This window comes from Lissotriton vulgaris, chromosome 4_1 (genome assembly GCF_964263255.1).
Source record: "Lissotriton vulgaris chromosome 4_1, aLisVul1.2, whole genome shotgun sequence".
Lineage (NCBI taxonomy): Eukaryota > Metazoa > Chordata > Amphibia > Caudata > Salamandridae > Lissotriton > Lissotriton vulgaris.
Genome location: NC_141691.1, coordinates 1,966,552,147 through 1,966,576,520, shown reverse-complemented (window position 1 = coordinate 1,966,576,520; position 24,374 = coordinate 1,966,552,147). Strand labels below are relative to the sequence as shown.

The following is a 24,374-nucleotide window of genomic DNA, read 5'->3' as shown; positions in this document are numbered from 1 at the left end:
TCTGGAGGAAATGCACTGTGCCGGTTCTGTGGGAGATGCCCTACCCTGCGGAGATGCGTCAGTTCTGCTGAATCCACAGATGGGCTGGCAAAGCACCTTCAGGCCCACTTCAAAGGGTTCAGGACTGGGATGTCACCACTTGGGAGGGTAAGACTCAGAGAAGGCAGAGTCCAGGTGCTGGGTTTAAAGTTGTTGGAAGCCTGTTCTGTCTCTGAGGCTTATGATCAGGAGGCACGCCAGCTAGCCATTGGAGTCACTCTAGTGTCCTTGGTTCAGTCCCTCTCACCCAGGCAAGAGGTCGCACATCAGGACAGCAGTCCTTCGGGGATGCATTCCAGCAAAGCGGCAGTCCTTTCAGCAGTAAAGCAGTCCTTCTTCATGGCAGATTCCACAGGTCCAGTGTTGTAGAGCATTTTAGGACCCTATGCCCTTATATAGTTATAAATCACCATGTCCATATATAGGCATAGAAATCATAACCATATTTAGACATAGCTCATGCAGTCCAAATACGGCATGGCTACTTCCACTAGTTCCGAAAATCCACAACGATTTCTTGGAAAACTCGGCATCAGCAGCTAGGGACCTCCCCTTACTTGAATATTGGTTTATCCAAGAACTCGAGTTTTCAAAGAACTGAGACTCTTTGATGACGTTATTATGTCCACCTTTACGTCAATCTCGGTACCTTAAAGGAATAAATATGCCCACACTTGCCTTAGCAAACACACAGTGGTTTGGAGCAGTTCGACTATCTACTTGCCCGACACATTCTGCTACAGCAAGTGCTGAAGGAAGCCGACCTTCCAGCAGACGCACTGAGAGAGACGCTGTCTTTTCTCTTGCCGAGAAATCCAGCTCCAGTGTTTCCAAGCTACCTTTGCGGGTTGTCGAGTCCTGAGACTGACATCCTTCATTCTAAAACCAAGGTACAGAGCTGATTAGACCCTAAGAGAAATCTTGGATAGATTCTTGGCAAAAAGAATACTAAATTTATTCTACACCTCACTTACTTCTTCCCTAGTACTAGACTCAGGTTAGGTACATAGGGGTAGGCGTATTTTAGAAACACCAGTTGAGTACTTTTTAGCCTTTGTTATTTATGTATGTATTTATCTATGGTCTAGGAACCAAACAATGCTTTTACAGTATTATTTTACCCTACTCTTCATACTGTACGCATTATACTTTGCAACAAGTCTTACGATTGTAGCAGTTCATTTCTTCTGTATGAGAAAGAAGACTGTTCAATAAATACTTTTATTGAAAATGCCTGTCTCTCTATTTCTCTGCACCTCTGGTGAAACAAAGCATGCACAAATGACTGAGTAAAATATCTATCTATTGTTTCCACGACTCTGAAGATCAGTTTTATCTTGGGGAAACAACGTTGTCATGTTTATGCGATTGTCAAAAACTAAATCCCTTCTTGTGAATTCGAGAAAGTTTCTAGTGACCTGAGCTAGCTGGCACTCACAATTAATTCTAATATATTCAATAGCGACCTAGTAGACATAAGTCCTACGTCACATCTATAGGATATATTATTCCAATGCGCAGAGCCTATTGGGAATATAGGAACTACACTACACCAGAAGTGTACTGGAGATTTGGGTCTAAGGGTCAAAAATTTGTGTATTGCTCCTATTGAGTTTTAAGAGTCATTTGGAGTTATGTTGACAATGACTTAAAGAGTGAAATCCTGCTAACAAAGCAGTTTTTGAGCAACTTGGCAAAATGAGCTCCTAACAATGAGTTGCAAACCTGAAATGTTGTGCTTTTTGGCAGTCCTCCCCATCCATAATGCTTCATGGTTCATCCGTTGTCATAGTATGTATTGGTGCTCACTTGCTACTTAAAATAAAAATAGGTGAAGAAACAGATGTAGGGAAGGTTAAAGTATATTGATTTCTGTGTGATCACCCTCAGTAAACATAAATAATCACGTTTTAGTGACTGAGATTTAAATAATGGAGCATCTAACTTGTTTATATCTTTTCTTTCAGAGTGATATGCTTGATGTGAACCAGATCATAAAGGAGCTGGCCTCAATGGTCTATGAGCAAGGGGACACAATAGGTATGTATCCACCTTCACATCTGCCTGATCTTTGTCTTTTGCTTCGTTTCTGGACTGGTGACAGGGGTTCTACATAGAGTCTTAGTTCGCTGTACTAATCAGATTAGCGCCATGAGACCCTCACGGGTGAGTAGCGCGCTTACAATTCCCTGATTGATTGATTGTACTGTGATGGTTGCTGTAAATATGCAGGTCATTCAAGTTACCGTCAATTAACTTTGATGGGAAATGAGACACATGTTGGCGACTTTCGGGGGTCAACTGGCTGTTCAGGACCCAAGTAAACTAAGCTTGGACTGGCCTAAATAAACTGGACCATGAACTTAAAGTATCCATAGTCTATGCCGCCAACATGGAGTGGCAAACTATTCTCTTCTTGTGCATACATAAATCGCTTCACAAAGAAATGACTAGTGCGCACTTTTACAATTTTTGAAGTATTGCAATAATTGATATTTCTCTTTTGCACTGACCATAACATTCCTGCCTTTTTCCTCAGTTTATTTAGAATATTGTTCTGAGCATTAATAGTTTGGTCCTACATTTAGGCAGTTTAACTAGAGTGAGCTGGAGGGCTTCACGTTCTATTTATTTCCATATATTTGTGTGACTCTCAAAGATCTTGTGGAGCGCTTAAAAAGGTCTTTGAAGGAGTCATCTTCTATACTACTATTCTATTATAAAGAGAGAACTGTGTCCTTTGAGGCGGGTAAACTCCAGAAGTACACCACTAATCACAACACCCAATACAGCGTTGGAAAGGGGAGGTCCAGGAGATGGACATAGGCTATACAGCACCACACCATATACATTAGGGGGGGAAAGAACGTTAGGGGGAAAGTAGTCCTTGGGCGTATGCATACAGTGATGTGAACGTGGCGTTCTGCGTCATGGGCGCATACAACGCTTGCGAGAGGCGCAATGGTGTGTGGGCGTGGTGTTACGTAAACGCGGCGTTCGGCGTCCGGACAGGACCGCGGGAGGAGCGCGGAACCGACACCCGGTTCAGTGCAATGTCCGCCACCATCATGGTGAAGAGAGCGGCGGCGACAGTGGAGCCGTGGGGAGGAAAAGTAACGCGGTGTTCGGCACCAGCCAGGAGCGCGGGGAGGAGCGCGGAACGGACACCCGGTTCAGTGCAATGTCCGCCACCATCATGGTGAAGAAAGCGGCGGCGACAGTGGAGCCGTGGGGAGGAAAAGTAACGCGGCGTTCGGCACCAGCCAGGAGCGCGGGGAGGAGCGCGGAACCGACACCCGGTTCAGTGCAATGTCCGCCACCATCATGGTGAAGAGAGCAGCGGCGACAGTGGAGCCGTGGGGAGGAAAAGTAACGCGGCGTTCGGCACCCTCCAGGAGCGCGGGGAGGAGCGCGGAACGGACACCCGGTTCAGTGCAATGTCCGCCACCATCATGGTGAAGAGAGCGGCGGCGACAGTGGGCCCTTGGGGCTGACACAGCCCCCGAGGATGGCGCGGGCTAAGATGGTACGGAGTGGAGAAGGGGACTGAAGAGAGGTAAGGGAGTTCCTGGTAGGGTGAGGAAAGGTACGCTTTTGGTAGGTTGAAAACGTGAGACTGAAAGCAAGGTCATGGGTGGGATGAGGTGGGGGGTCTGACTGAGGTGTCAAGTGTAACTGACGGGTTGGGAGGGTGTAGAGATTAAGAGGTGACGTGGGTTAATGTAATAGGCTGAGGAGGTGATGGGGTACACATGGGAGTGGGCTGAGATGAGGGAAGTTTAAGATGAGTGTACTCGAGTGATGGTGTGAGGATGAGGTGACTGGGCTCAGGAGGTTTGGGGGGGGTAGGTGCGCAGGTGGATGGCCGGGACAAGTGAAGCTGAGGCTCTCAGAACAGAAGGCCAGGTAGTTTGAGGGGAAGTGGGCAAAAAGGGGTGATTGGTAAGAGAGAGAAAGGAGCTGCCCGTGTCCGGTGTGCGCAATGCTGGTGAGTACCTTTCACCTCGCAAAGCCTACCCGGACAACGTCAGGACGGGCTGCTAGTACAAATATAACACTTTAAATATTTTAATGAAGAATACAGAAGTCACCTTGTAACCTAGAGAGTTGTGCACACGACAGGAGTGTGTTTCTTGAATTCTGATTGCTTCCCTTGCTCGCAAGTGTGGCATATCTGTATCATGATATCGTCTCGCCCCCAGTTGCAGCAGGCTGCAAAAGTGAAAAGATCTTAACACAAGCAGTTCCAACTTATAATGGTGGTTTGGAGTACCTTTTAGCTGTGTCATAACTGGGACCTCTGTGGACTGACCAGTTAATTGCAGAAAAAATTGACTGAGAACATGCAAATCCTTTTTCTTCGAATCTATCACAAATGGTAGTCAATACACATTGTGTTCATTTTGTGCCTAACATAAGAGTGCCAGTGGTGGCAGTTCTAAATTCTTCATGGTCAAAACAAATGTTGAAATTCAAGTATTACTTTTCTTTCCAAAACATTTGCTACACCTGTTAACATATACTATAATCCCTTGCGTTTGGGAAGTGGCAGTTACAGCGCAAGCGGTACAACGCATGCCATTACCCGCATGCTGTTGCAATGCAAAAGGTGTGTAGCAGTGGGTAGAAAGTGTTGAATTTAACTCCAACACCTTCCCTACTGTTGCACACACTGGAGTTGGAATAGTAAATTAAACTATTCCAAATTCCAGCACCCACCGACAGCAAGTCGGGGTAAAGGTTTGCAACGGCATGCGGGGGTAATTGCACACGTTGTAACATCACATATCATTTGAGAAAGGTATGTAGGGTCTGAGGAAGTTGGATTCATGACCTAGGAAAGGTCGATAGGGTCCAAGTCTGCTACGGGAGTTGGAAGGCATGCAATTATTCTCACCCACTGGCAGTTCCTCAAGGCGCATTCCAGTCCATTGTTTTTCACTCACGGTGTCACTCTACACAGAGACCAGCCACTGTACAATTCAGGCTTGGGCCATGATGTTGGAAGAGCCCCATCTGTGATTTCCAACAGTGGCACAGAGAGAAGTAGTATCTAGGAGAGCCGTGTAGCTACCGAATAGTGTATTTAAAGCACTTTTTACTGGTAAATATACTGTAGAGAGGAAAGCAAATTGACGTCATTTCGGTGTTCACCTCCTTTATCAACTATGCAATTTTTGAAGTAATTTATTGCAATCTGCCACCCTTCTGACCTCTTATAGTAGCATCACATGACAGTTGTTTAATGCTGCCTTAATGTAATGTCGGCCCTGGAAGTGTGCATAGAAATTGGGCCCTTTTTAGAACTCGATCATAAAGAGGAGCCTGATTTGACTTTTCCTACCAAGTTATTTGTTTTATTTTAAAAAATACCACCTTTCCAGTAAAGTTAGTTCTGTGTTGCTAGTTTGTTGAGAGGTGTAGCTGTCTTCCTGGGCGTTATTTTACAGATGTCAAATATAAACTTTATTCGGATTATTACGATCCATAAAAGCATTACAATTACAATTAAAAATCTTCAATGAGATCTGAGTTACCAATTAATTAAAAAGATAACAGCAAGAAGGGATTACAGTACCATTATAATTTAGAGGTTTTTCCGATGTCTGTATATACATTTCAGAAAATTAAGGACATGGTAACATGTGGCTTCGGTATCCATGAGCTGCAAACTCAACATCGCTGCTCTGAATTGTCTAAGACCCCAAGATTTTAGAAGGGTCAGTAGCCAGAGTTTGCGGTGTTCCTGATAAAATTTACAGAACAGAACTGTGTGAATAGTGGATTGAGCTGATGTCCCATCACATGGACATGGGGGTAAATTTAAATCCCAAACGTTTGGTGTTGGGAAGACCACCAGTTTGTGAAATATGTTCAGTCTGAATCTTATCAGGAGAAATCGCTCAAAGGTACCAAGGTCAAGATTTAAATAGGGCTGCATTGAAAGGGTAGATTGGACCAGCACAGCATGCTGCACCGACTTTTTTCCAGCTTCTGCCTGAAGTCTCAAATTTGTCAAATGATCCAACGCTCGCTTTTTTAGGTTATCATTTGCGAGTTCTCCAATTTTGTCGGGATTAAGATAATATTTTTCCATTCCAAGGTCGCTAAGAAAGGTCCGAATATAGGCCAGCCATTTGATTTTTAAGACGTAGTCCAGAGACATTGCATCCGCCAATATTGTTTTTGTGAGGTCGTTTTTATCTGACGCCCAAATACGTCGCCAGAGTAGAAGTGGTTGGATTTTGGCAAGATCTTCAATATATGGTGCCCCTAATTCCAAGTGGCAGGCGTAAACGGAGGAAGTTTTGGGGGCAGATAGGATGAATCTAAAAAACGTATTTTCTGCGATTTGCAGAGAAGTGACGTCCGTGTGTCCCCATAGTCCTGCTCCATATAAGGCTGTAGATTGGCACTTGGCTTTATATATGGTTAACAGTTCCCTGGGTGGACGTTTTCCTAATTTTTGAGAAAACGACACCAATGCGGCTAGTGCTCTTTTAAAACAATGTTTTCTGGCTTCTACTGCTGGTTTCCAGGAGAGTTTATTGTCTATCATGACCCCCAAATAACAGTATTCGTTTGTTGAGTCAATTTTTTGGCTGTCGAGGTAGATGGATTTTTGGTGTTTTTTCCCGACCCCAGCATTCATTACGAAAGTCTTTTTCACATTTATATGGAGGTCAAGAGTTCTCATAAACTGGGAATATCTGTTGAGGGACCTTTGGAGTTCACGGGGAGTTTGTGCGAGGAGGACGGCGTCATCCGCATACAGCAGGGCGGGGATCGGGCGGTGTTTGGCCAATGGGAGGTCACGGGCACCCTTTAATAGCTCGACCTCCAAGTTGTTGGTATAGAGGGAGAAAAGGAAGGGTGCCAGGACACATCCCTGTCTGACCCCACGCTCTACTGTGAAGGACGCCGTCAGTTCTCCCTTTGTCCCGTAGCGAACTCTTGCGGATGGGTTGGAATAGAGTTCCCTTAGAAAGTTCAGGAGTGGTTGGTCTACCCCCATCTGTGCTAAAAGGGACCACAATTTTGTGTGGGAGACGCAGTCGAAAGCCGCGGACAGATCTACGTAGGTCATATAAAGTTTTGCTTTCTTTGCGTGCACATATTTTCCGAAGATTATTGATAAGTTTAGAGCTTGTTCCACAGTACCTAATCCTTTTCTGAATCCGAATTGAAGGTCGGATAGGATGCCTCTTTCTTCCGCCCAGTCCTGAAGTCTTTCTAGTATCACTCTTCCTGCTATTTTCCCCAGTGAGTCCAGCAGGGAAATTGGGCGATAGCAGGCGGGGTCCATACGATTACCCTTTTTAAAAATCGGCACCATGATGGACCTAGTCCAAGACTCTAGAATTCCTACTTTTGCCGTAGCGCTGCAGACCCTTGTTAAAATTGGTGCCCAAAGATCTGTTTGGTGTTTAAAAAGGTCTGCCGGGACACCATCCGGCCCTGGAGCTTTCCCTTTTTTGGTAGAGTTCAATGCCGCGAGAATTTCAAGAATTTCGAAATTTATATCTATTGGGTATGGTGGGAAAATTTTTTCCTCTTCTTCCAGCTCTTGGTCATAGATTGGTTTTTGGAAGATACTAGTGAAATGTGATACCCAAGTTGCAGCATCTATGGCGGCTTCGATTTTTGGGCTAGTGTCATCCGCCAAAAAAGGAGTTCTTATAATTCTCCAGAAGGCTGTAGAGTTTTTTTCCTGGGCACTGGTGTGGAGTTCGTGCCATAGCGCTTGCTTCAGTTCCTCTTTCCTCTTTTTCCTTGTTTTTTGGTATTCACTCCTGAGAGTGGCTATTGTTCTGGAATCCCTGTCGTTTTTATTTAAGGCTAGCTTTAGTTTTGTGTGAGCCTTAGTGCACTCTTGATTGAACCAGCCAGTGGGCCGGGATGAGTCAGATTTTTGTTTTCTTGTAAGTAGCACCTTGGTTTTTTCCATAATTTGGGCGAAGCTTGTTAGAAGCTCCGTGTCATTAGTAGTTATATCCAAACAGATTTCAATTTGGGGGTAGACTGATCTTATTAGCTCTTTGGTGAGTTCCTCTGGATTTATCCTCTCCCACTTTATGGTGTACCCATTTATTTTATCCACGTTGATATTTTCCTGAGTCAATGCATTGGCTATTATTACTGGAGAACATTTTTGATAAGTTAGTAAGACTTCCAGAGTTAGTATTGCATGGTCACTTTGGGAATTTGGTAGTACTTCAAAGTTCTTTACTCTTGATTGTAAGGAGGCTGATATGATTATAAAGTCTACCGTAGTTTGGTAGCCTCTTCCTATATAGGTAGGTGCAAGTGAGTTTTCCCCATAGTCCAAGGTGTTTACTATCTGGAGATCCAGGTCGGATAGGAGATCATTCATTTGCCTTCCCATTTTGTTGTGCGAGAAATGGGTAAGTATGAGGCCATCTTCTGTCACCATGCCTGGGCATTTTCTTTTTAGTTGGGTACAGGCGTGAAGATTGAAGTCGCCTGCCCATACTATTGTTGCCGGGCCTCCTTCTCCTTGCTGCGTTCTGAAGGTAGTTAGTGTTTCATGGAGGTGGGCCAAAACTCTCTCAAAGTCTAATTCATCCAGGTTGTTATAGAAATTGATAATAATCATCGACTCTCTTTTCTGGAAATAAAGACCAAGGATCTGCAAATTTGGTGCCAGTTCGATAACCTTTGTTTTGACGTTTTGGATAGTGTTAGCTATGTAAATACACAGGCCTCCCTTTGGTCTGCCTGTGTGTCCCGACTGCGCGAGAGACGAGTACGTCTTGTACCCCTGTTGGTGATATTCTTGTAGTGACCATGTCTCCTGTATGTGTCAAGAGGACTAACCTGAACTCCTATGGTCTGTGGGGGCGATCAACGAGGGCCTTCAGAAGATAAGTTCCCAACTCCCAATTGCCCCTGCACCCAGAGAACTCTGAGCCCAGGAACGAAAGGGAAAGGGGAAGTGGATAACAAACAAGAGAGGCTGCCACACCCTGGTGTCGTCTAGGCTTGGTGGAGTTGAAGACACCTGCAAGAGTAACCACAAATTAATACGTCCCTTCAAGGAGTGGAATTTGCCATTCACAACACAGTTCATGCAACTTTACACTTTGGAGATATCACTGTTCTAAGTTGTACCTGATAAGAGTGTGGGTTGAGCTGCTCTCCTTGGACGCTCAGATGACAATGGTAAACGGCGTCTTATTCTGCTGATGCCAGGACCTTGCTTGGTGTGTGTGTGAGTAAGGGTATAACCTATATGCGCATATATTATAACCCCTAAACACTTCTCCGACTGGATACAGTTCAAGGATGAAGTGGAAACACCTGATGGCTTTGAACATCCCAATTAGGTCTGACAGAATAATTCTTATGTGTTTGTAGGTTCGGTTGAAGCTCAAGTGAAACGAACAACTAAGTCTCCAATGACTCTAGAAACAGAGTTCACGAATTGGCTGCTGACTGGAAGCTGAAGGAACAGAACCGGAACCCTTGCTGACAGGAACTGACTAAGCCACCAGTTCCGACAAGTCTCTAATTCCAAATTAGCAATATCAGTTTGATGTACATGACGAACTTGGTCGAGGAACCAACCAACGCTGAAGGATCTTCCGCTAGGAGCTGTCCGTAGCGGCTTACCTAACAACTACTGGAGCGGAGGGTCAAAACAAGGCAAAGCTGTGAATCCGGGAAGACCAGAAACAGGTTGCGAGGAGCTGTCCAAAACGAATCTTCTTCGGAAGGACAAAGTTCTGAGGAACGACAACCAAAATGAGAATCTGAGGAGATTCTCCGGAATGCTGCCGCTCGCTTCAGTATGACGGTTGAAGTGCGCAGTACTCAGGGATGGAGCGCACGAAATGGCCGCCCGCATTGTGAAAGACTAGAACGCTAACCTTGCGCTAAAGCGGCACAGCGCTGCCTTGACCTGCCGGGTATACCGTTCTTGCCTCAATGAATTTCTGCACCCCCAGGAACGGTAATACCACGGAAATTCTTTGAGTCTTATTCCTGGCAGTGGGGCACAGCGGGTTGACACCAGGGCGGGCTTGACAGTACCCCCCACCAAAACCCCCCTTCCAGGTTTCAACGGGAACATCTTGTGGAAAGCTGTCACTAATCTGGGAGCATGCACGTTATCACTGGGCTCCCAAGACCTCTCCTCAGGACCATAGCCTTTCCAATCTACTAAGTAGAACAACTTTCCCCTCTTAATCTTGGAATCAAGGATTCTTTTGACCTCAAACTCTTCAGAAGACTGGATTGAAATGGGTGCTGGAGGGGTTTCCCGCCTTAGTTGGGGCGGACTTTTCTTGACCAAGGAAACATGAAAAGTGGGATGGATTTTCATCGAGCTGGGAAGGGAGACTCTAACACTAACAGGGTTTATCATCTTGACCACCGGGAAAGGGCCTACAAACCTCGGTTGGAACTTCTTAGTCCCCCCAAGCCTCATGTGTTTGGTAGAGACCCAAACCAACTCTCCCGCTTTAAACTGAGGACTGTCCCTTCTTTTACGATCTGCTGACCTTTTATAATTAGCTTTAGCTTTGGAAAGATTAGCAAAGGCCTTCTGATAAGCTTGTTGTAAGTTCGATAGTACCTCTTGAGCCGCTGGGACCTCAACATCAGCTTTTCCTACCCTCATGTTTGGATGCCTACCGGAGTTCAAAAAGAACGGGGAGAAACCTGTGGCTGAATGGACGGAATTATTGTACGCAAATTCCGCAGTACTGAGTAAGGAGGGCCAGTCGCCTTCCCGATCCATAAGGTACAAACGGAGGTATTGCTCCAAATCTTGGTTCACCCGCTCAGTCTGTCCATCCGTTTCCGGATGGAAACTGGTGGACAGGCGAGAGTCCACCCCCATTCCTTTTAAAAAAGATCTCCAAAAACGGGACACAAATTGAGGTCCACGGTCCGAGATCACCACCTTGGGAATCCCATGTAACCTGACTACATGTTGGACAAACAACTCTGCTAGTTGAGGAGCTGTTGGTAGGGATTTTAACGGAATGAAATGACTCATCTTGGAAAACTGATCTACCACCACCCAAATAGTTGTGCTACCTTGACTGGAGGGGAGATCAACGATAAAATCCATGGAGATGGTATGCCAAGGGGAAGGGGCCACAGGGATGGGTTGGAGCAGGCCTTGTGGAAGTTGTCTCATGACTTTGCCTTTGACACATTGCTCACAAGTGGCTATGAACTGTCTTACCTGAGCTTCCATGCCGGGCCAAATGAATTCTCTCTTGATCAACTCCGACGTCTTCGCTACTCCCTTATGGCCGGCTAACAGATGGTCATGAAATTGCTTAATTATCCGGACTCGAAGATCTTCACTGGGAACGAACATCTTCCCTGACTGGTAAGGCTTCCCTTCCTTGACTTCACGATCAGGACCTTCTTTAACCCAACCTTCAAACTTCTGCTGTGAAAATTCCACCCGAATCTTGTTTTCCAGGTCGTCTTCAACTGCGGTGGCCACGATTTTCTCGGTGGGAATAACACAACCTTTTTCCTGATGCTCAGCCTCACCTCCAAACTCCAACCGAGACAAGGCGTCTGCTTTCGCATTTGCAGCTCCAGGCTTATAGGTTAGGACAAAGTCATAGTCTGCAAAGAATAGAGACCATCTTAATTGTCGCGGAGTCAAAGTTCGAGCTGACTTCAAAAACTGGAGATTTCTGTGGTCTGTGAATACTGTAATGGGATGCTTGGCTCCCAAAAGATAATGTCGCCAAACCTGGAAGGTATCCTTCACTGCTAATAACTCCTTATCAGCAATCGAATAGTTAATCTCAGCAGGAGTGAGTTTTCGCGAATGGTAAGCTACAGGATGGAGCTGACCCGTGTTCTTGTGTCGCTGGGATAAAATCCCTCCAATGGCCAGATTCGAGGCATCTGCCTCCACGAAGAATGGAACATTTAAATCAGGATGCTGAAGGATCGGTGCGGTGGTGAATGCCTCCTTCAAAGATTGAAAGGCCTCTTCAGTCGCTGAATTCCACACAAATTTTTCGTTCTTCCGTAACAGTTTAGTGATTGGGCTCACCTTGCTGGAAAAATCATGGATGAACCGTCTGTAGAAATTTGCAAATCCAAGGAAACTTTGTATCTCCTTGACGGATCGAGGAGCTGGCCAACCCTTGATGGCTTGCAATTTGGTGTCATCCATGAACACTCCTTCCGGAGACAGAATGAATCCCAGGAACTCTACTTTGGATGAGTGGAAGACACACTTCTCAAGTTTCACAAACAACTGATTTTCGAGTAATCTGTTCAGAATGGCTCGCACATGGGTGACATGTTCTTCTCGGCTGTTAGAAAAAATCAAAATGTCGTCAATGTACACGACTGCGAAGCGATCCAAATATTCCCGAAGGATATCATTCACAAAGTGTTGGAACGCAGCCGGTGCATTACAGAGCCCAAAAGGCATCACTTGGTATTCAAATAGGCCCAGCCGGGTGCGGAATGCAGTCTTCCATTCTTCTCCTTCTGCCATGCGAACCAAATGGTAAGCTCCTCGGAGATCGAGTTTTGTGTAAATACATGCTTCCTTGACCTGGTCCAAGAGCTCCGAAATGAGGGGCAAAGGATAGCGATTTTTCTTTGTGACCAAATTGAGTGCTCTATAGTCAATGCAGGTCCGCAGAGATCCATCCTTCTTAGGAATGAAAAAGAGCGGCGACGAAACTGGGGACTGGGATGGCCGTATAAATCCATTGGCCAAATGCCGCTCAATGTATTCCTTGAGGTGTTCGTTCTCCGGTTCTGAAAGGGCATAAATGCGACTGCACGGAAGCGCTGCTCCAGGCTCCAATTCTATGCGACAGTCGTAAACACGATGAGGAGGTAACTTCTGTGCCTCCTGTTCATTGAACACCTCCTTCAAGTCTAGATATTCTTCCGGAATCTCAGGTATCTCCAGAGAACAAATTGTTTGGACTTGACCCGCCAGACTAGAGGACAAGGACTGTTGAAGTTCCCCCGGAGAGGATGCCTTACAGTGTTCTTGACAATATTCCGATGACATCTCCAATGTACGCTTGGCCCAATCAATCTTGGGATTATGTTCGGTGAGCCAAGGCAGACCAAGGATGAGCTGAAACTGCGGGGCATCAATCAAATTAAATCGCACCAAACTCCGATGGCTCCCTGGACCGAATACGGTAATGGTCTCTGTATCTGCTACGATGGGTCCTGAAGACAGGTTAGTTCCGTCAACTGCTCGCACCAACTCTGGCTTTAATTTCTTCTCAAATCGAATTCCCAGAGATTTAGCAAATTGAATATCGCAAAAATTCCCAGTGGCTCCAGAATCGATCATAATTGAGACGTGATGGTGAACATCTTCTCCAAACTGAATCCTACTGGACAAGATGAGATGAGGTGCTGCACATTGTAAGGTATTTGCCAAAGACTGCGATTTTGGGGCCGACTCTAGTGTCGCTTCCACCAGGGCAACCCCGTCTACTGGTGGAGCCGATCTTTTACCGTCGTAGACTTCTTCAGTCTCTTCGGGCACTCACGAACAAAATGGCCCGGTAGACCACAATACATACACAGTTTTCCCGCTCGACGCTTCTCTCGTTCTTCCATACTGAGAGGGCCTCGTACTGAGCCGATTTGCATTGGTTCCTCGGCCTGGGTGCCTTCAAGGCTCTTACTGACCTCGGTTCGAGCTCGGTCCAACCTTGGCGGGGCTGATCTGAAATCCTTGCGTCTCTCACTCCGCCTCTCAGACTGGCGCTGGTCGATGTGTAAAACTAAGTCGATCAACTCCGACAAATCTGTGGGTCTCTTAGGAATTTGAGCTAAACCATCCTTGAGCTCATCTTTAAGTCCTCTGTAAAAAATAGCTGCTCTCTTGGCCGCGGGCCAACTGGTTTCTACGATGAGTTGATTAAATTGTGCAATATAAGCAACTAACTCCTTATTGCCCTGCCTGAGATCCAGCAATTCGTTGTCGGTGGCCTGTGAAATGGTCCTCCTATCGAAAATGCGTAAGAATTCTGCTTTGAAATCTTCAAACTTGTAGAGTACCGGATCATTAGCAGAGACCAAGGGTAGAGACCACGCTGCTGCATCTCCACTCAGATAAGACAGAACAAAAGCCACCTTTGACTGGTCTTCCTTAAACAAAATGGGTTTGCACAAAAAATGCAACGAGCATTGTGTCAGAAAAATTTGGGCCTTATGTGGGTCCCCTTGAAACCTCTCTGGAGGAGCTAATGGAATAGTGGGTGACATGGCATGTACCACTTGGGTTGTTAACTCTGAGGAAGATGAGGGGGAAGCAAAACTCTGAAACTTCGATCTTTCAAAACTGGGGTTGGTACTAGTAGCTAACTCATCTAATCTTTGCCGTAGATAACTAGTCTCTTGATTGGATTTCTTAATCTCCTCCTGAGTGTCGCTCAACTGTTTTTGCATTCCCTCTAGCACTGAGGTCAAGGCCTTCATATCCCAACCCTCAGTCATCTCGCCCAGACAGAAGGCACAATGTGTCTATTGGCACTTCAATCTGTCAAGAGGACTAACCTGAACTCCTATGGTCTGTGGGGGCGATCAACGAGGGCCTTCAGAAGATAAGTTCCCAACTCCCAATTGCCCCTGCACCCAGAGAACTCTGAGCCCAGGAACGAAAGGGAAAGGGGAAGTGGATAACAAACAAGAGAGGCTGCCACACCCTGGTGTCGTCTAGGCTTGGTGGAGTTGAAGACACCTGCAAGAGTAACCACAAATTAATACGTCCCTTCAAGGAGTGGAATTTGCCATTCACAACACAGTTCATGCAACTTTACACTTTGGAGATATCACTGTTCTAAGTTGTACCTGATAAGAGTGTGGGTTGAGCTGCTCTCCTTGGACGCTCAGATGACAATGGTAAACGGCGTCTTATTCTGCTGATGCCAGGACCTTGCTTGGTGTGTGTGTGAGTAAGGGTATAACCTATATGCGCATATATTATAACCCCTAAACACTTCTCCGACTGGATACAGTTCAAGGATGAAGTGGAAACACCTGATGGCTTTGAACATCCCAATTAGGTCTGACAGAATAATTCTTATGTGTTTGTAGGTTCGGTTGAAGCTCAAGTGAAACGAACAACTAAGTCTCCAATGACTCTAGAAACAGAGTTCACGAATTGGCTGCTGACTGGAAGCTGAAGGAACAGAACCGGAACCCTTGCTGACAGGAACTGACTAAGCCACCAGTTCCGACAAGTCTCTAATTCCAAATTAGCAATATCAGTTTGATGTACATGACGAACTTGGTCGAGGAACCAACCAACGCTGAAGGATCTTCCGCTAGGAGCTGTCCGTAGCGGCTTACCTAACAACTACTGGAGCGGAGGGTCAAAACAAGGCAAAGCTGTGAATCCGGGAAGACCAGAAACAGGTTGCGAGGAGCTGTCCAAAACGAATCTTCTTCGGAAGGACAAAGTTCTGAGGAACGACAACCAAAATGAGAATCTGAGGAGACTCTCCGGAATGCTGCCGCTCGCTTCAGTATGACGGTTGAAGTGCGCAGTACTCAGGGATGGAGCGCACGAAATGGCCGCCCGCATTGTGAAAGACTAGAACGCTAACCTTGCGCTAAAGCGGCACAGCGCTGCCTTGACCTGCCGGGTATACCGTTCTTGCCTCAATGAATTTCTGCACCCCCAGGAACGGTAATACCACGGAAATTCTTTGAGTCTTATTCCTGGCAGTGGGGCACAGCGGGTTGACACCAGGGCGGGCTTGACAGTATGCATAATACTTGATGGTTAAGCGAGTGGTACAGGATTGTCCCATCCTCTATTTTTGTCCTTAATCCAGCGATGTTCCACGAGATCAAACTCAGGATTGTTAGGCTGTCCCTTGAGCTTTTTGTTCTTTTTGATTTATTTAGTTTATCGGGAGCAGGTGGAATCTCTAGGACTGGAGGGACTGATGGGGATTCAGTGGGTTCCAAACGGTCTGTATGATTTTGGGAGTATTCCTGAGGTTGTGGTAGTCAATCAACGCACTCCAGGGGACTATATCTATTTGCTAATTGGAGGCCGTTCCAACTATCCCAACGTATAGGGTCGTTATGCTTTGTCCGATGATCCTGTCCACTCCATTCGTTCCTATCCCTGCCTTGATGGTTTGGGCCTAGTGGATTGAATGGGGGAAACCATCCTTGCCGCGGCTGTTGCCATTGATGGGTGTTATAGTGCGTAAATTGCTGAGGTTGCCACCATTGTTGTGTGGTATGGTGTGGATATTGAGGTGGGTTTGCGGAAGGTTGGGTAACAAGGTGTGTGGGTTGGGGGAATAAGGCAGGTGGTTGCCACTGGAAAGCTGGATGCTGTAAGTTTTGCAAGGAACTTGGCCTATCCTGGTAGCGTTGGGGATGGTATGTGTTGTATTCAGAAGGATTTATAGGGCCAGTGTTTGGTGGGTGTACATACGAGGGAAAATTTTGCCTAGAGGATGGGGGTAGGAAGTAAGACAAGGGAAGGGGATTTATTTGTGTGGCAGGTCCTCTGTTCGGCGAATTGCAAATGTGATTTGCTGCCCCTATCTCCCTGAATTTGATACTGATGACGTCCCCCGCTATTGCCTTCGTGCTTCTACCAACCCAATCTCCTCTACGTGCGGAGAAGATATCGCCCCTAATGTGGGCAGGTAGTGGTCTATGGAGTTGGAGCCACTGGGCACATTTGTTCCTCAGCTCTGCGAAGGTTTCTCTTACACCCTCCTTCAGTGGGGGAACTGCTGTTAACACCACCACGAAGGGAGAAGCTTCCGGGGGTAAGTTTATTATTTTTGGCCGAGGTTGCTTGGTCTTCAGATCTGATGGTTTTTCTTGGGAGGGGGTCTCTGCTGGAATGGTGGAGTTTCCTTTCGTTTGTCTATTATTTGTGTTTGATTGACCTTCTGGACCTGTTTGTGTGGCAGAGGAAGGATCTACCGCCTCCGGGGTGTTTTGGGGGGCATCCAGATTGCTCCCTTTTTTGGGTAATGAATGTGTTACTGCCGCTTTTTTGGTTTGTGAGGTATTAGACTTGTCTATTATGCCTGTTATTTGTTTGGTGCTGGATGTTTTTTTTTGGAGTATTTCCTTTGCTCCCTGCGTTGGGGCGGGACCATTCCTGCTTGATTTACAGCTACATTTGGTGTTGATTAATGACGTGAGTCTGTCCAGCTTTGATATAAGTGGTTTGATCTGCGCTGTGATTTTGGCCTCAAGGTCGGATTTTAAATCCATAACCATGTTTTCCACCCAACAGGGGATGCCTGCCGAGGAATTTGGGGTAGGTGTGATCAAATTATGGTTCTTTATTTTTGTCTTTGGTTTTTCCTTGATGGTTGGCATTGCCTTGGGGTGGGTGGAAATATTTTCCATTATTTTTGTTGTTTCTAGGGTCATTACTGGATCAGGTGGTAAAGGGTTACTGATGGCACTCTGGTCTGATTTCTCAACCGGTGATTGGCAGGCTTCTAAGTCTGGGGTTGCGTCGAGGTCGACGTATGATTGATCAGAGTCCGATTGGGTTACGGATAAATCTACGGAGTTTGGAACAGTCAACGTAGGAGCTATGGTTAGTGGCAATGGCAAGGAGCAGTTATTAGCCACCTGGTGAACGGGGGAATTTGCGATGGCAAGTGAACCGAGCGAAGATCGTTTTGCCTGCATGAGGTCCAAAGAGACTCTTTTCTCCAGTAGGATGATGCTTTTGTCAATGGTGTCATTGACCCTGGCTATGAAAAGGTCTATGGGGCCGGTCACTTGCGTCACCAGAGTCGCTTTCTTAGACGCACTTCTTGTTTTGGGACGCATCCTGAGTCCGAATAATGTGCGTTAATTTTCGTGGGGGGCTAGGGGATCGACGTGGAGTTCAGGGTGACAGGGCCGTGGCCGTCCTCTGCCGTCCTCGAACGGCCTCAAACGGCCCTGTCTTTGCCCTGTCTTCGCCCGAGCTGCGTCCCGCGCTGCGGGAGAGAGATGTTGTTAAGTAGGAGGCGTAAAGGGCGGGGGGCGGGCCAGCAGGGAGAGCGGACCGGAAGCTCTTCCTTGGTCTTGCAGGGACTTCTGGGAAATGAAGTCCCCGCACGCTCGCAGCCCCGCTGGTCCCTCGCGCCCCTTACCGCCTTGCTGTCTTGCTGCCGGTGTCCTCGCCTCAGTTCTTCAGGATGCTGCCTCTACCAACACCCACCAGCGAAGCGGCACCCGCGGAGCGGGTGCGGCGAGAGGTGGGCTGGGAGGCTGATGCGCTGTTTGGCTGGTGCGTGACCGCTAGAGTGAAGCTTTCCGCTTGAGTGCTGAGTAGGTAGGTGTCCCACAAGGTGGAAGGAGAGGGACGCTTTTAGCGGACTTGGATGGGCGGGGGGCGGGCCAGCAGGGAGAGCGGACCGGAAGCTCTTCCTTGGTCTTGCAGGGACTTCTGGGAAATGAAGTCCCCGCACGCTCGCAGCCCCGCTGGTCCCTCGCGCCCCTTACCGCCTTGCTGTCTTGCTGCCGGTGTCCTCGCCTCAGTTCTTCAGGATGCTGCCTCTACCAACACCCACCAGCGAAGCGGCACCCGCGGAGCGGGTGCGGCGAGAGGTGGGCTGGGAGGCTGATGCGCTGTTTGGCTGGTGCGTGACCGCTAGAGTGAAGCTTTCCGCTTGAGTGCTGAGTAGGTAGGTGTCCCACAAGGTGGAAGGAGAGGGACGCTTTTAGCGGACTTGGATGGGCGGGGGGCGGGCCAGCAGGGAGAGCGGACCGGAAGCTCTTCCTTGGTCTTGCAGGGACTTCTGGGAAATGAAGTCCCCGCACGCTCGCAGCCCCGCTGGTCCCTCGCGCCCCTTACCGCCTTGCTGTCTTGCTGCCGGTGTCCTCGCCTCAGTTCTTCAGGATGCTGCCTCTACCAACACCCACCAGCGAAGCGGCACCCGCGGAGCGGGTGCGGCGAGAGGTGGGCTGGGAGGCTGATGCGCTGTTTGGCTGGTGCGTGACCGCTAGAGTGAAGCTTTCCGCTTGAGTGCTGAGTAGGTAGGTGTCCCAGATGTCTTTTCACATTGATGCAGAATGTATTTGTACCTTCTCTCCAAAATGCTGCATTCCCTCTGAATCTCAAAATAAATATGTAAATAAGAATCATTGTCTTTCTGACAAATCCAGATATGGTACCCCTATGAACAAGACGTTTTCAAGCCCTCTTCATCCTCGAGTAGTTGATGTTTTGCCTAGCTCTTCCTTCCTTGTTTGCCATTGGTAGAAAATTGCTTCCATGTAATGGTAGTTTATCCGATCATAAATGCTCTGTTAGCCCACTTCCCTCATCATGCTGGACTGTAGACAGTACTGATCCATCTTCAGTTGGGCTCAAATTTTAGCATGAGCTGTAGCCGGAAAGTTATTTAGAGGCTAGTTGTGCAGTGAACAAATTAATTGTTGGGGCTGTACTTTGGCTTTATTTCTTGAAAGAAAGGGGGGTTATTTCCTGTAACCCTGTCTTTGGTATTTGGCTAGGCAGTCTTTGACCGGTCAATAATGAAAGGCCGACAACAAGGCCAATTAACGCGTTCTTGTTGGTGGAGTAAAAGGAGCTAGACTGTAGATTGAATTCATGAAGAAGGCAAAACACTTTTTTATTGGATCGCGTAGATACTGTGAAGGAACTGTGCCCTTGATATAGAGTGGTCAGAGGGATCTTTCATTCTGATTTTTAAAATGCATGTTCAGAGCAATTCTTTTTCAGGGTGCTATGGTCCTGACAGTGGATATGTAAACTATCATTGAAATGTACATCATTTCAGAGAAAGAACTGATCATATTCTGTACATTCCTCCTAATTATCTTCAATTTGTAGAGGTAGTTCAATCATAAATATATATATATATATATATATATATATATATATATATATATATATATATATATATATATATATATATATATATATATATATATATATATATATATATATATATATATGATTGAACTACCTCTACAAATTGAAGATAATTAGGAGGAATGTACAGAATATGATCAGTTCTTTCTCTGAAATGATGTACATTTCAATGATAGTTTACATATCCATATATATATATATATGTTATATACACGTACAAAAAGATAAAACAATCAGTAAAATAATAGGTGAAAGGATGGGTAATAGGAGGGTTCAATGGCAAAAAAATAATAATTAGCTAAAAGATATTGGTTTTATATAAACTCAAATACATTAGTAAAATACCTGCCTCTAGTTACTCCCAGCGTTCCTTCTACGAGGTGCTCCATACTAAGGATATCAAAGTACAATCGCACAGTACCACATTTCTGCAAGGGGGAACTTCATAGGTTGAAAGGTGAAAACTATATGGAGTGCAAAGTCAAAGTGCTTTATAAAGAGCAAAGAGATGTTATAAGGCAGAATTAGCGCTGTGGGATATACAAGGGAAACTTTGTTGGTTTGCGAAGTGAGAGCGATATAAAGTGCAAAGTCGAAGTGCTTTGTAAATTGCACAGAGATGTTGTGAGGCAAAGTTAACACAGTGAGATATACAAGAGGAAGTTCATTGCTTTGAGAGGAGAGGGCAGCATAAAGTGCAAGGTCAAAGTGCTTTATGAAGAGCATAGAGACATTATAAGGTAGATAGCATGGTAGGATAATGGAGCTATTATCTTACTAATCCTGCCTCCTCTAGCAGCCACACAGATGAATAGTTGTAATAATTGATTGTCCGTGTCCCTTCTGCTAACACCCCTTTTTGGACCAAGTGCACATTGACCGCCTGGGTGGCACATTTCAGTCCTTTAAGATACAATAGTCCTTTAACAGCTTTAGAGTTATCTTGGGATTGTAAGTGCCAATGATTTGAGGGTGCACTGATACCTAAGTTCTTCGACAAATTTCCCGCACCTCAATAGTGCAAATGGTCTGGATTGAGTGAAACTGATCGTAGATGCTTCCAGGCAAGTGCGAGTGCCTTGAGCCTTAAAGTTAAAGTTTCAGTAGTTTCATCCTTGGTAAATCTAATTTGGGGCAACAACACAGGAGGTGCAGCCATGATTCATGTCTGTAGCTGCATAACCTGCAAGCCCCTCCCCTACCCTGATGGGCTCATGCTGGGCTAAATTCGGACACTGAAAAGCCTAGTAATCGCATATACAGAATCTCTGTGCTCCTCTGTATATGGTTTCTGATAGATATGGTTGTGGCTTCCACACCAGGTAAGAGTTATTCAGGTGGAGTAGGATGGCCGGGTTCTTTCTTGAGGTTAGGTCCTGGGCCCTCAAGATTACCTTCAGATGCCTGTTGATTACCTTTTTCTAGGCTGTGTAGGGGACAACCCCGTTCTTTAGCACTGTTTCTTCTATTTGACAGGACGTGATGGCTTCTTGCAGTTGCTGGTGCCAGGGATGACCCTGGGGTCTTGCAGATACTTTCCCAATTGGGCCTTTAGCGGGTTGTCAGGTGCTTTCTTAGCCCTAATATATGACAGATTTGCAGTCTTCAGTTGGTTGATGCCTTAAATGATTGCTGTGCCTGTCTTCAGAAAGTGTAAGTGAGCAGTGGGGTTGGATTTCTCTAAAAACTAGACTCCCTTGCAGTTGTAATTCCTGGCTGATCTGATGGTCTAACCGCCTATATGCCAGGTAAGATGTTCCTTATTTCTATATCTCCCAAATATGAGAACCATCGTCTTATCCTTAGATGATTTATTATCTTTAGAAATGTTTAGAGTGCTCAGGGTTCGTTGGAAACTTGATTTAGTATGACCTACAGTGTCATCAGCGTATTGTAAAATATGTAGTTTAGATTGGCCTAGTTTAGGAGTAACCAGGCTACTGCTCTCCATAGCTTTTCCCAAGTATGCTGTATATAGACTGAATAAAAGAGGGGTAAGAACATAAACCTGCTTTAGGTCACTGTGGGTGTAGATTTTAGGAGTGAAGGTGTTGGGTCCTGTTTTTATATCGACCCAGGTCCCTATGTATAATGAGATCTGAAAGAGACACGTTAGTGATAGATTCCTTACCTTAGAATATCCCCAGGCGTCAGACTGGATCCGGAAAGTTTTGCGTAGCAGTACCCTTGCGCGTCGGTTGGCGTCGTCTGCGGCTCCGCGTTCGGCGTCGTGGGCGCCGTGATGACGTCGTTGGAGTGCTTAGACGCCGCCTCCGTGTGCTGACGTCAGTTCTTCTTTTTTCCGCGCCAGCCAGCGCAGATCTGGAAAGAGCAGTTCCCTAGTCACTTTTTGACTAAACTTTTGTGATCTTTTGATCCATTTCGAAGTCTTTACGACTCCGAAGGTGCCGTTAGGGATGCCCGGATTCAAGCATTGCGATGAGTGCGACCGTACCATGTCGGTTACGGATCCCCACCGCTTGTGCCTGATGTGTTTGGGCGTCGACCATGACGACGAGGCCTGCTCCGGCTGTCGGGCCCTTTCGAGGAAGGCCAGGCGGGAGCGGTCCCGCAGGCGACTCGAAATCCGCCAGTCGGCCCCGCTCCGTGTGAGGTCCCGGTCCCACGGGAGGTCGAAGGACAGGTCACGGTGACGGAGCGTCACAGCTCCGGGAGTCGGCGCCACTCCTCCGGGTCCAAGTCATCAGGTAAGAAGCATAAGAAGTCGAAGAGACGTCATCACTCTTCTGACTCCCCCCGACGCTCGCGCGATGCGGCCGGGGGTTCGGGTGACACCGCCCACGCGGCTCCTCGGGAGTCGCGGGCGCCGCGTTCGGCCCCATACCCCCCCGGTGCCTGGGCTGAACGCGACGCCGGAGGAGATCAAGCGTTTCCTCATGGCCATGAGGTCCCTTTCTCATCCGACGGGTTCCGCGGCGCCATCGGGCCCAGCGAACCCGTCTGGGGGCCCTAGTGGGTCAGGGGCTACGACCCCGACGCCGTCGGGTGCTTCGGCCTCGACGCCGCCGGCGCCTTCGGGCCCGGCGCCGCAGGGCTCCACGATCCCGACATCGCCGGTGCCCCCGGGCCCGGCGCCGCTGGACCCTCCTCGGGCGATGGATCGTCACCGGTGGACCTTACGACCCCCCCGGCGTCAGTCCGTGTGGTGTGCCCTCCGGCGTCGTACTCGGGCGGCGCCGTCCCCGATGCCTCCTCTCAATCGGTTCCGACGTGGGGACGACGCCTATCGGCGCCGATCTCGACGCCGTTTGGGGATTTCACGTTCTATGAACCGACCCCATTCACTTGCGACCCTGAGTCTCAGGAGATGGGGGAAGAGGAGAATTGGGATTGGGTCTGAGGACCCTCTGACCAGGGAGTGTCAGTCTAACATGGACTGGACAGGAGACCTTGGGGAGGCCAGTGGCCTGGACACCTCTCCAGACACTGGATTTGTCTCTCCTCCTACCGTGGCTTCGGAGGAGGGTGCTACTTATGGTGTGGTGTTGATGAGGGCTGCTAAGGCCTTGGGCCTTGAGCTCCCCGTCGCGGCCGTGAGGACTAACCTCCTCACTGAGGTCCTTAAGCCGCAGTTATGCTCCATGGAGCCTCTGCTGCCGTTTAATGAGGCCTTGACGGACGTTCTTTCGGGCACTTGGTCCAGGCCTGCTACAGGTTCGCCTGTAGATAGGAACGTGGCCAGACTCCACCGCCCGGCCCCGGGCGACCCATGTTTCCTGTCCACCCACCCCACCCCAGAGAGTCTGGTTATCCAGGCCTCTAACTCCCAGACCGCCTTCCCGACGGCCCCGCCGGACAGGGAGTCCAAGAGGTACGAGGACTATGGCAAGAAGGTATTCTCGTCCCTTAGCTTGGGACTGCGGTCTTCCAACACCGCATGCCTCTTGGGCCGTTACACCCACTCTCTGTGGGAAACGGTGGCGGAAGTGCTGCCAGAGTGTCCGTTGGAGGTACGGGCCAAACTCGGCCAAGCCCTGTTGGAGGGCCGGGACGCAGCAAAGTATTCAATCAGGTGCTAACTGGATACTACTGACTCGCTGGGCAGAGCGATGGCTACGACGGTGGCGATACGACGCCACGCCTGGCTGAGATCCGCCAACTTCTCGGCAGACGTCCAAAATACACTCATGGACATGCCGTTCGATGGCCGTCGCCTCTTTGGCGACAAGGCAGACCACGCGCTTGAGCGCTTTAAGGACTCCAGGGCTACGGCCAAGTCCTTGGGCCTCTCGGCCCCGCGCCAGCAAATGGGTGCCTTTCGCTCCTTTTGTGGCCAAGGAAGGGGCGCCCCCACACGTGCCGCCAGCCACTCGCCGCAAACTGTCGTCCAGCGCGGCGGCGGCCGTGGAGACCGCCGTGGAGGCGGTCGGGGAAACAAGCGGAGCCAGTCCACACCTGCCCCCGCAGCATCCGCCTCTAAACCCTCCTAGTCCGTGCTTTT

General features: G+C 47.8%; 1 protein-coding gene across 3 annotated transcripts in view; it reads left to right on the top strand.

Annotated features, from left to right (window-relative positions):
• TSNARE1 (t-SNARE domain containing 1) overlaps positions 1-24,374 on the top strand; it is a 1,291,163-nt gene that overhangs the window by 1,125,871 nt on the left and 140,918 nt on the right. For all 3 annotated transcript variants that reach the window (XM_086966282.1, XM_086966284.1, XM_086966281.1), the window contains one exon: positions 2,007-2,079. In XM_086966282.1, the coding sequence (XP_086822408.1) occupies positions 2,007-2,079 (73 nt within the window). The remainder of the gene's footprint in view (positions 1-2,006; positions 2,080-24,374) is intronic.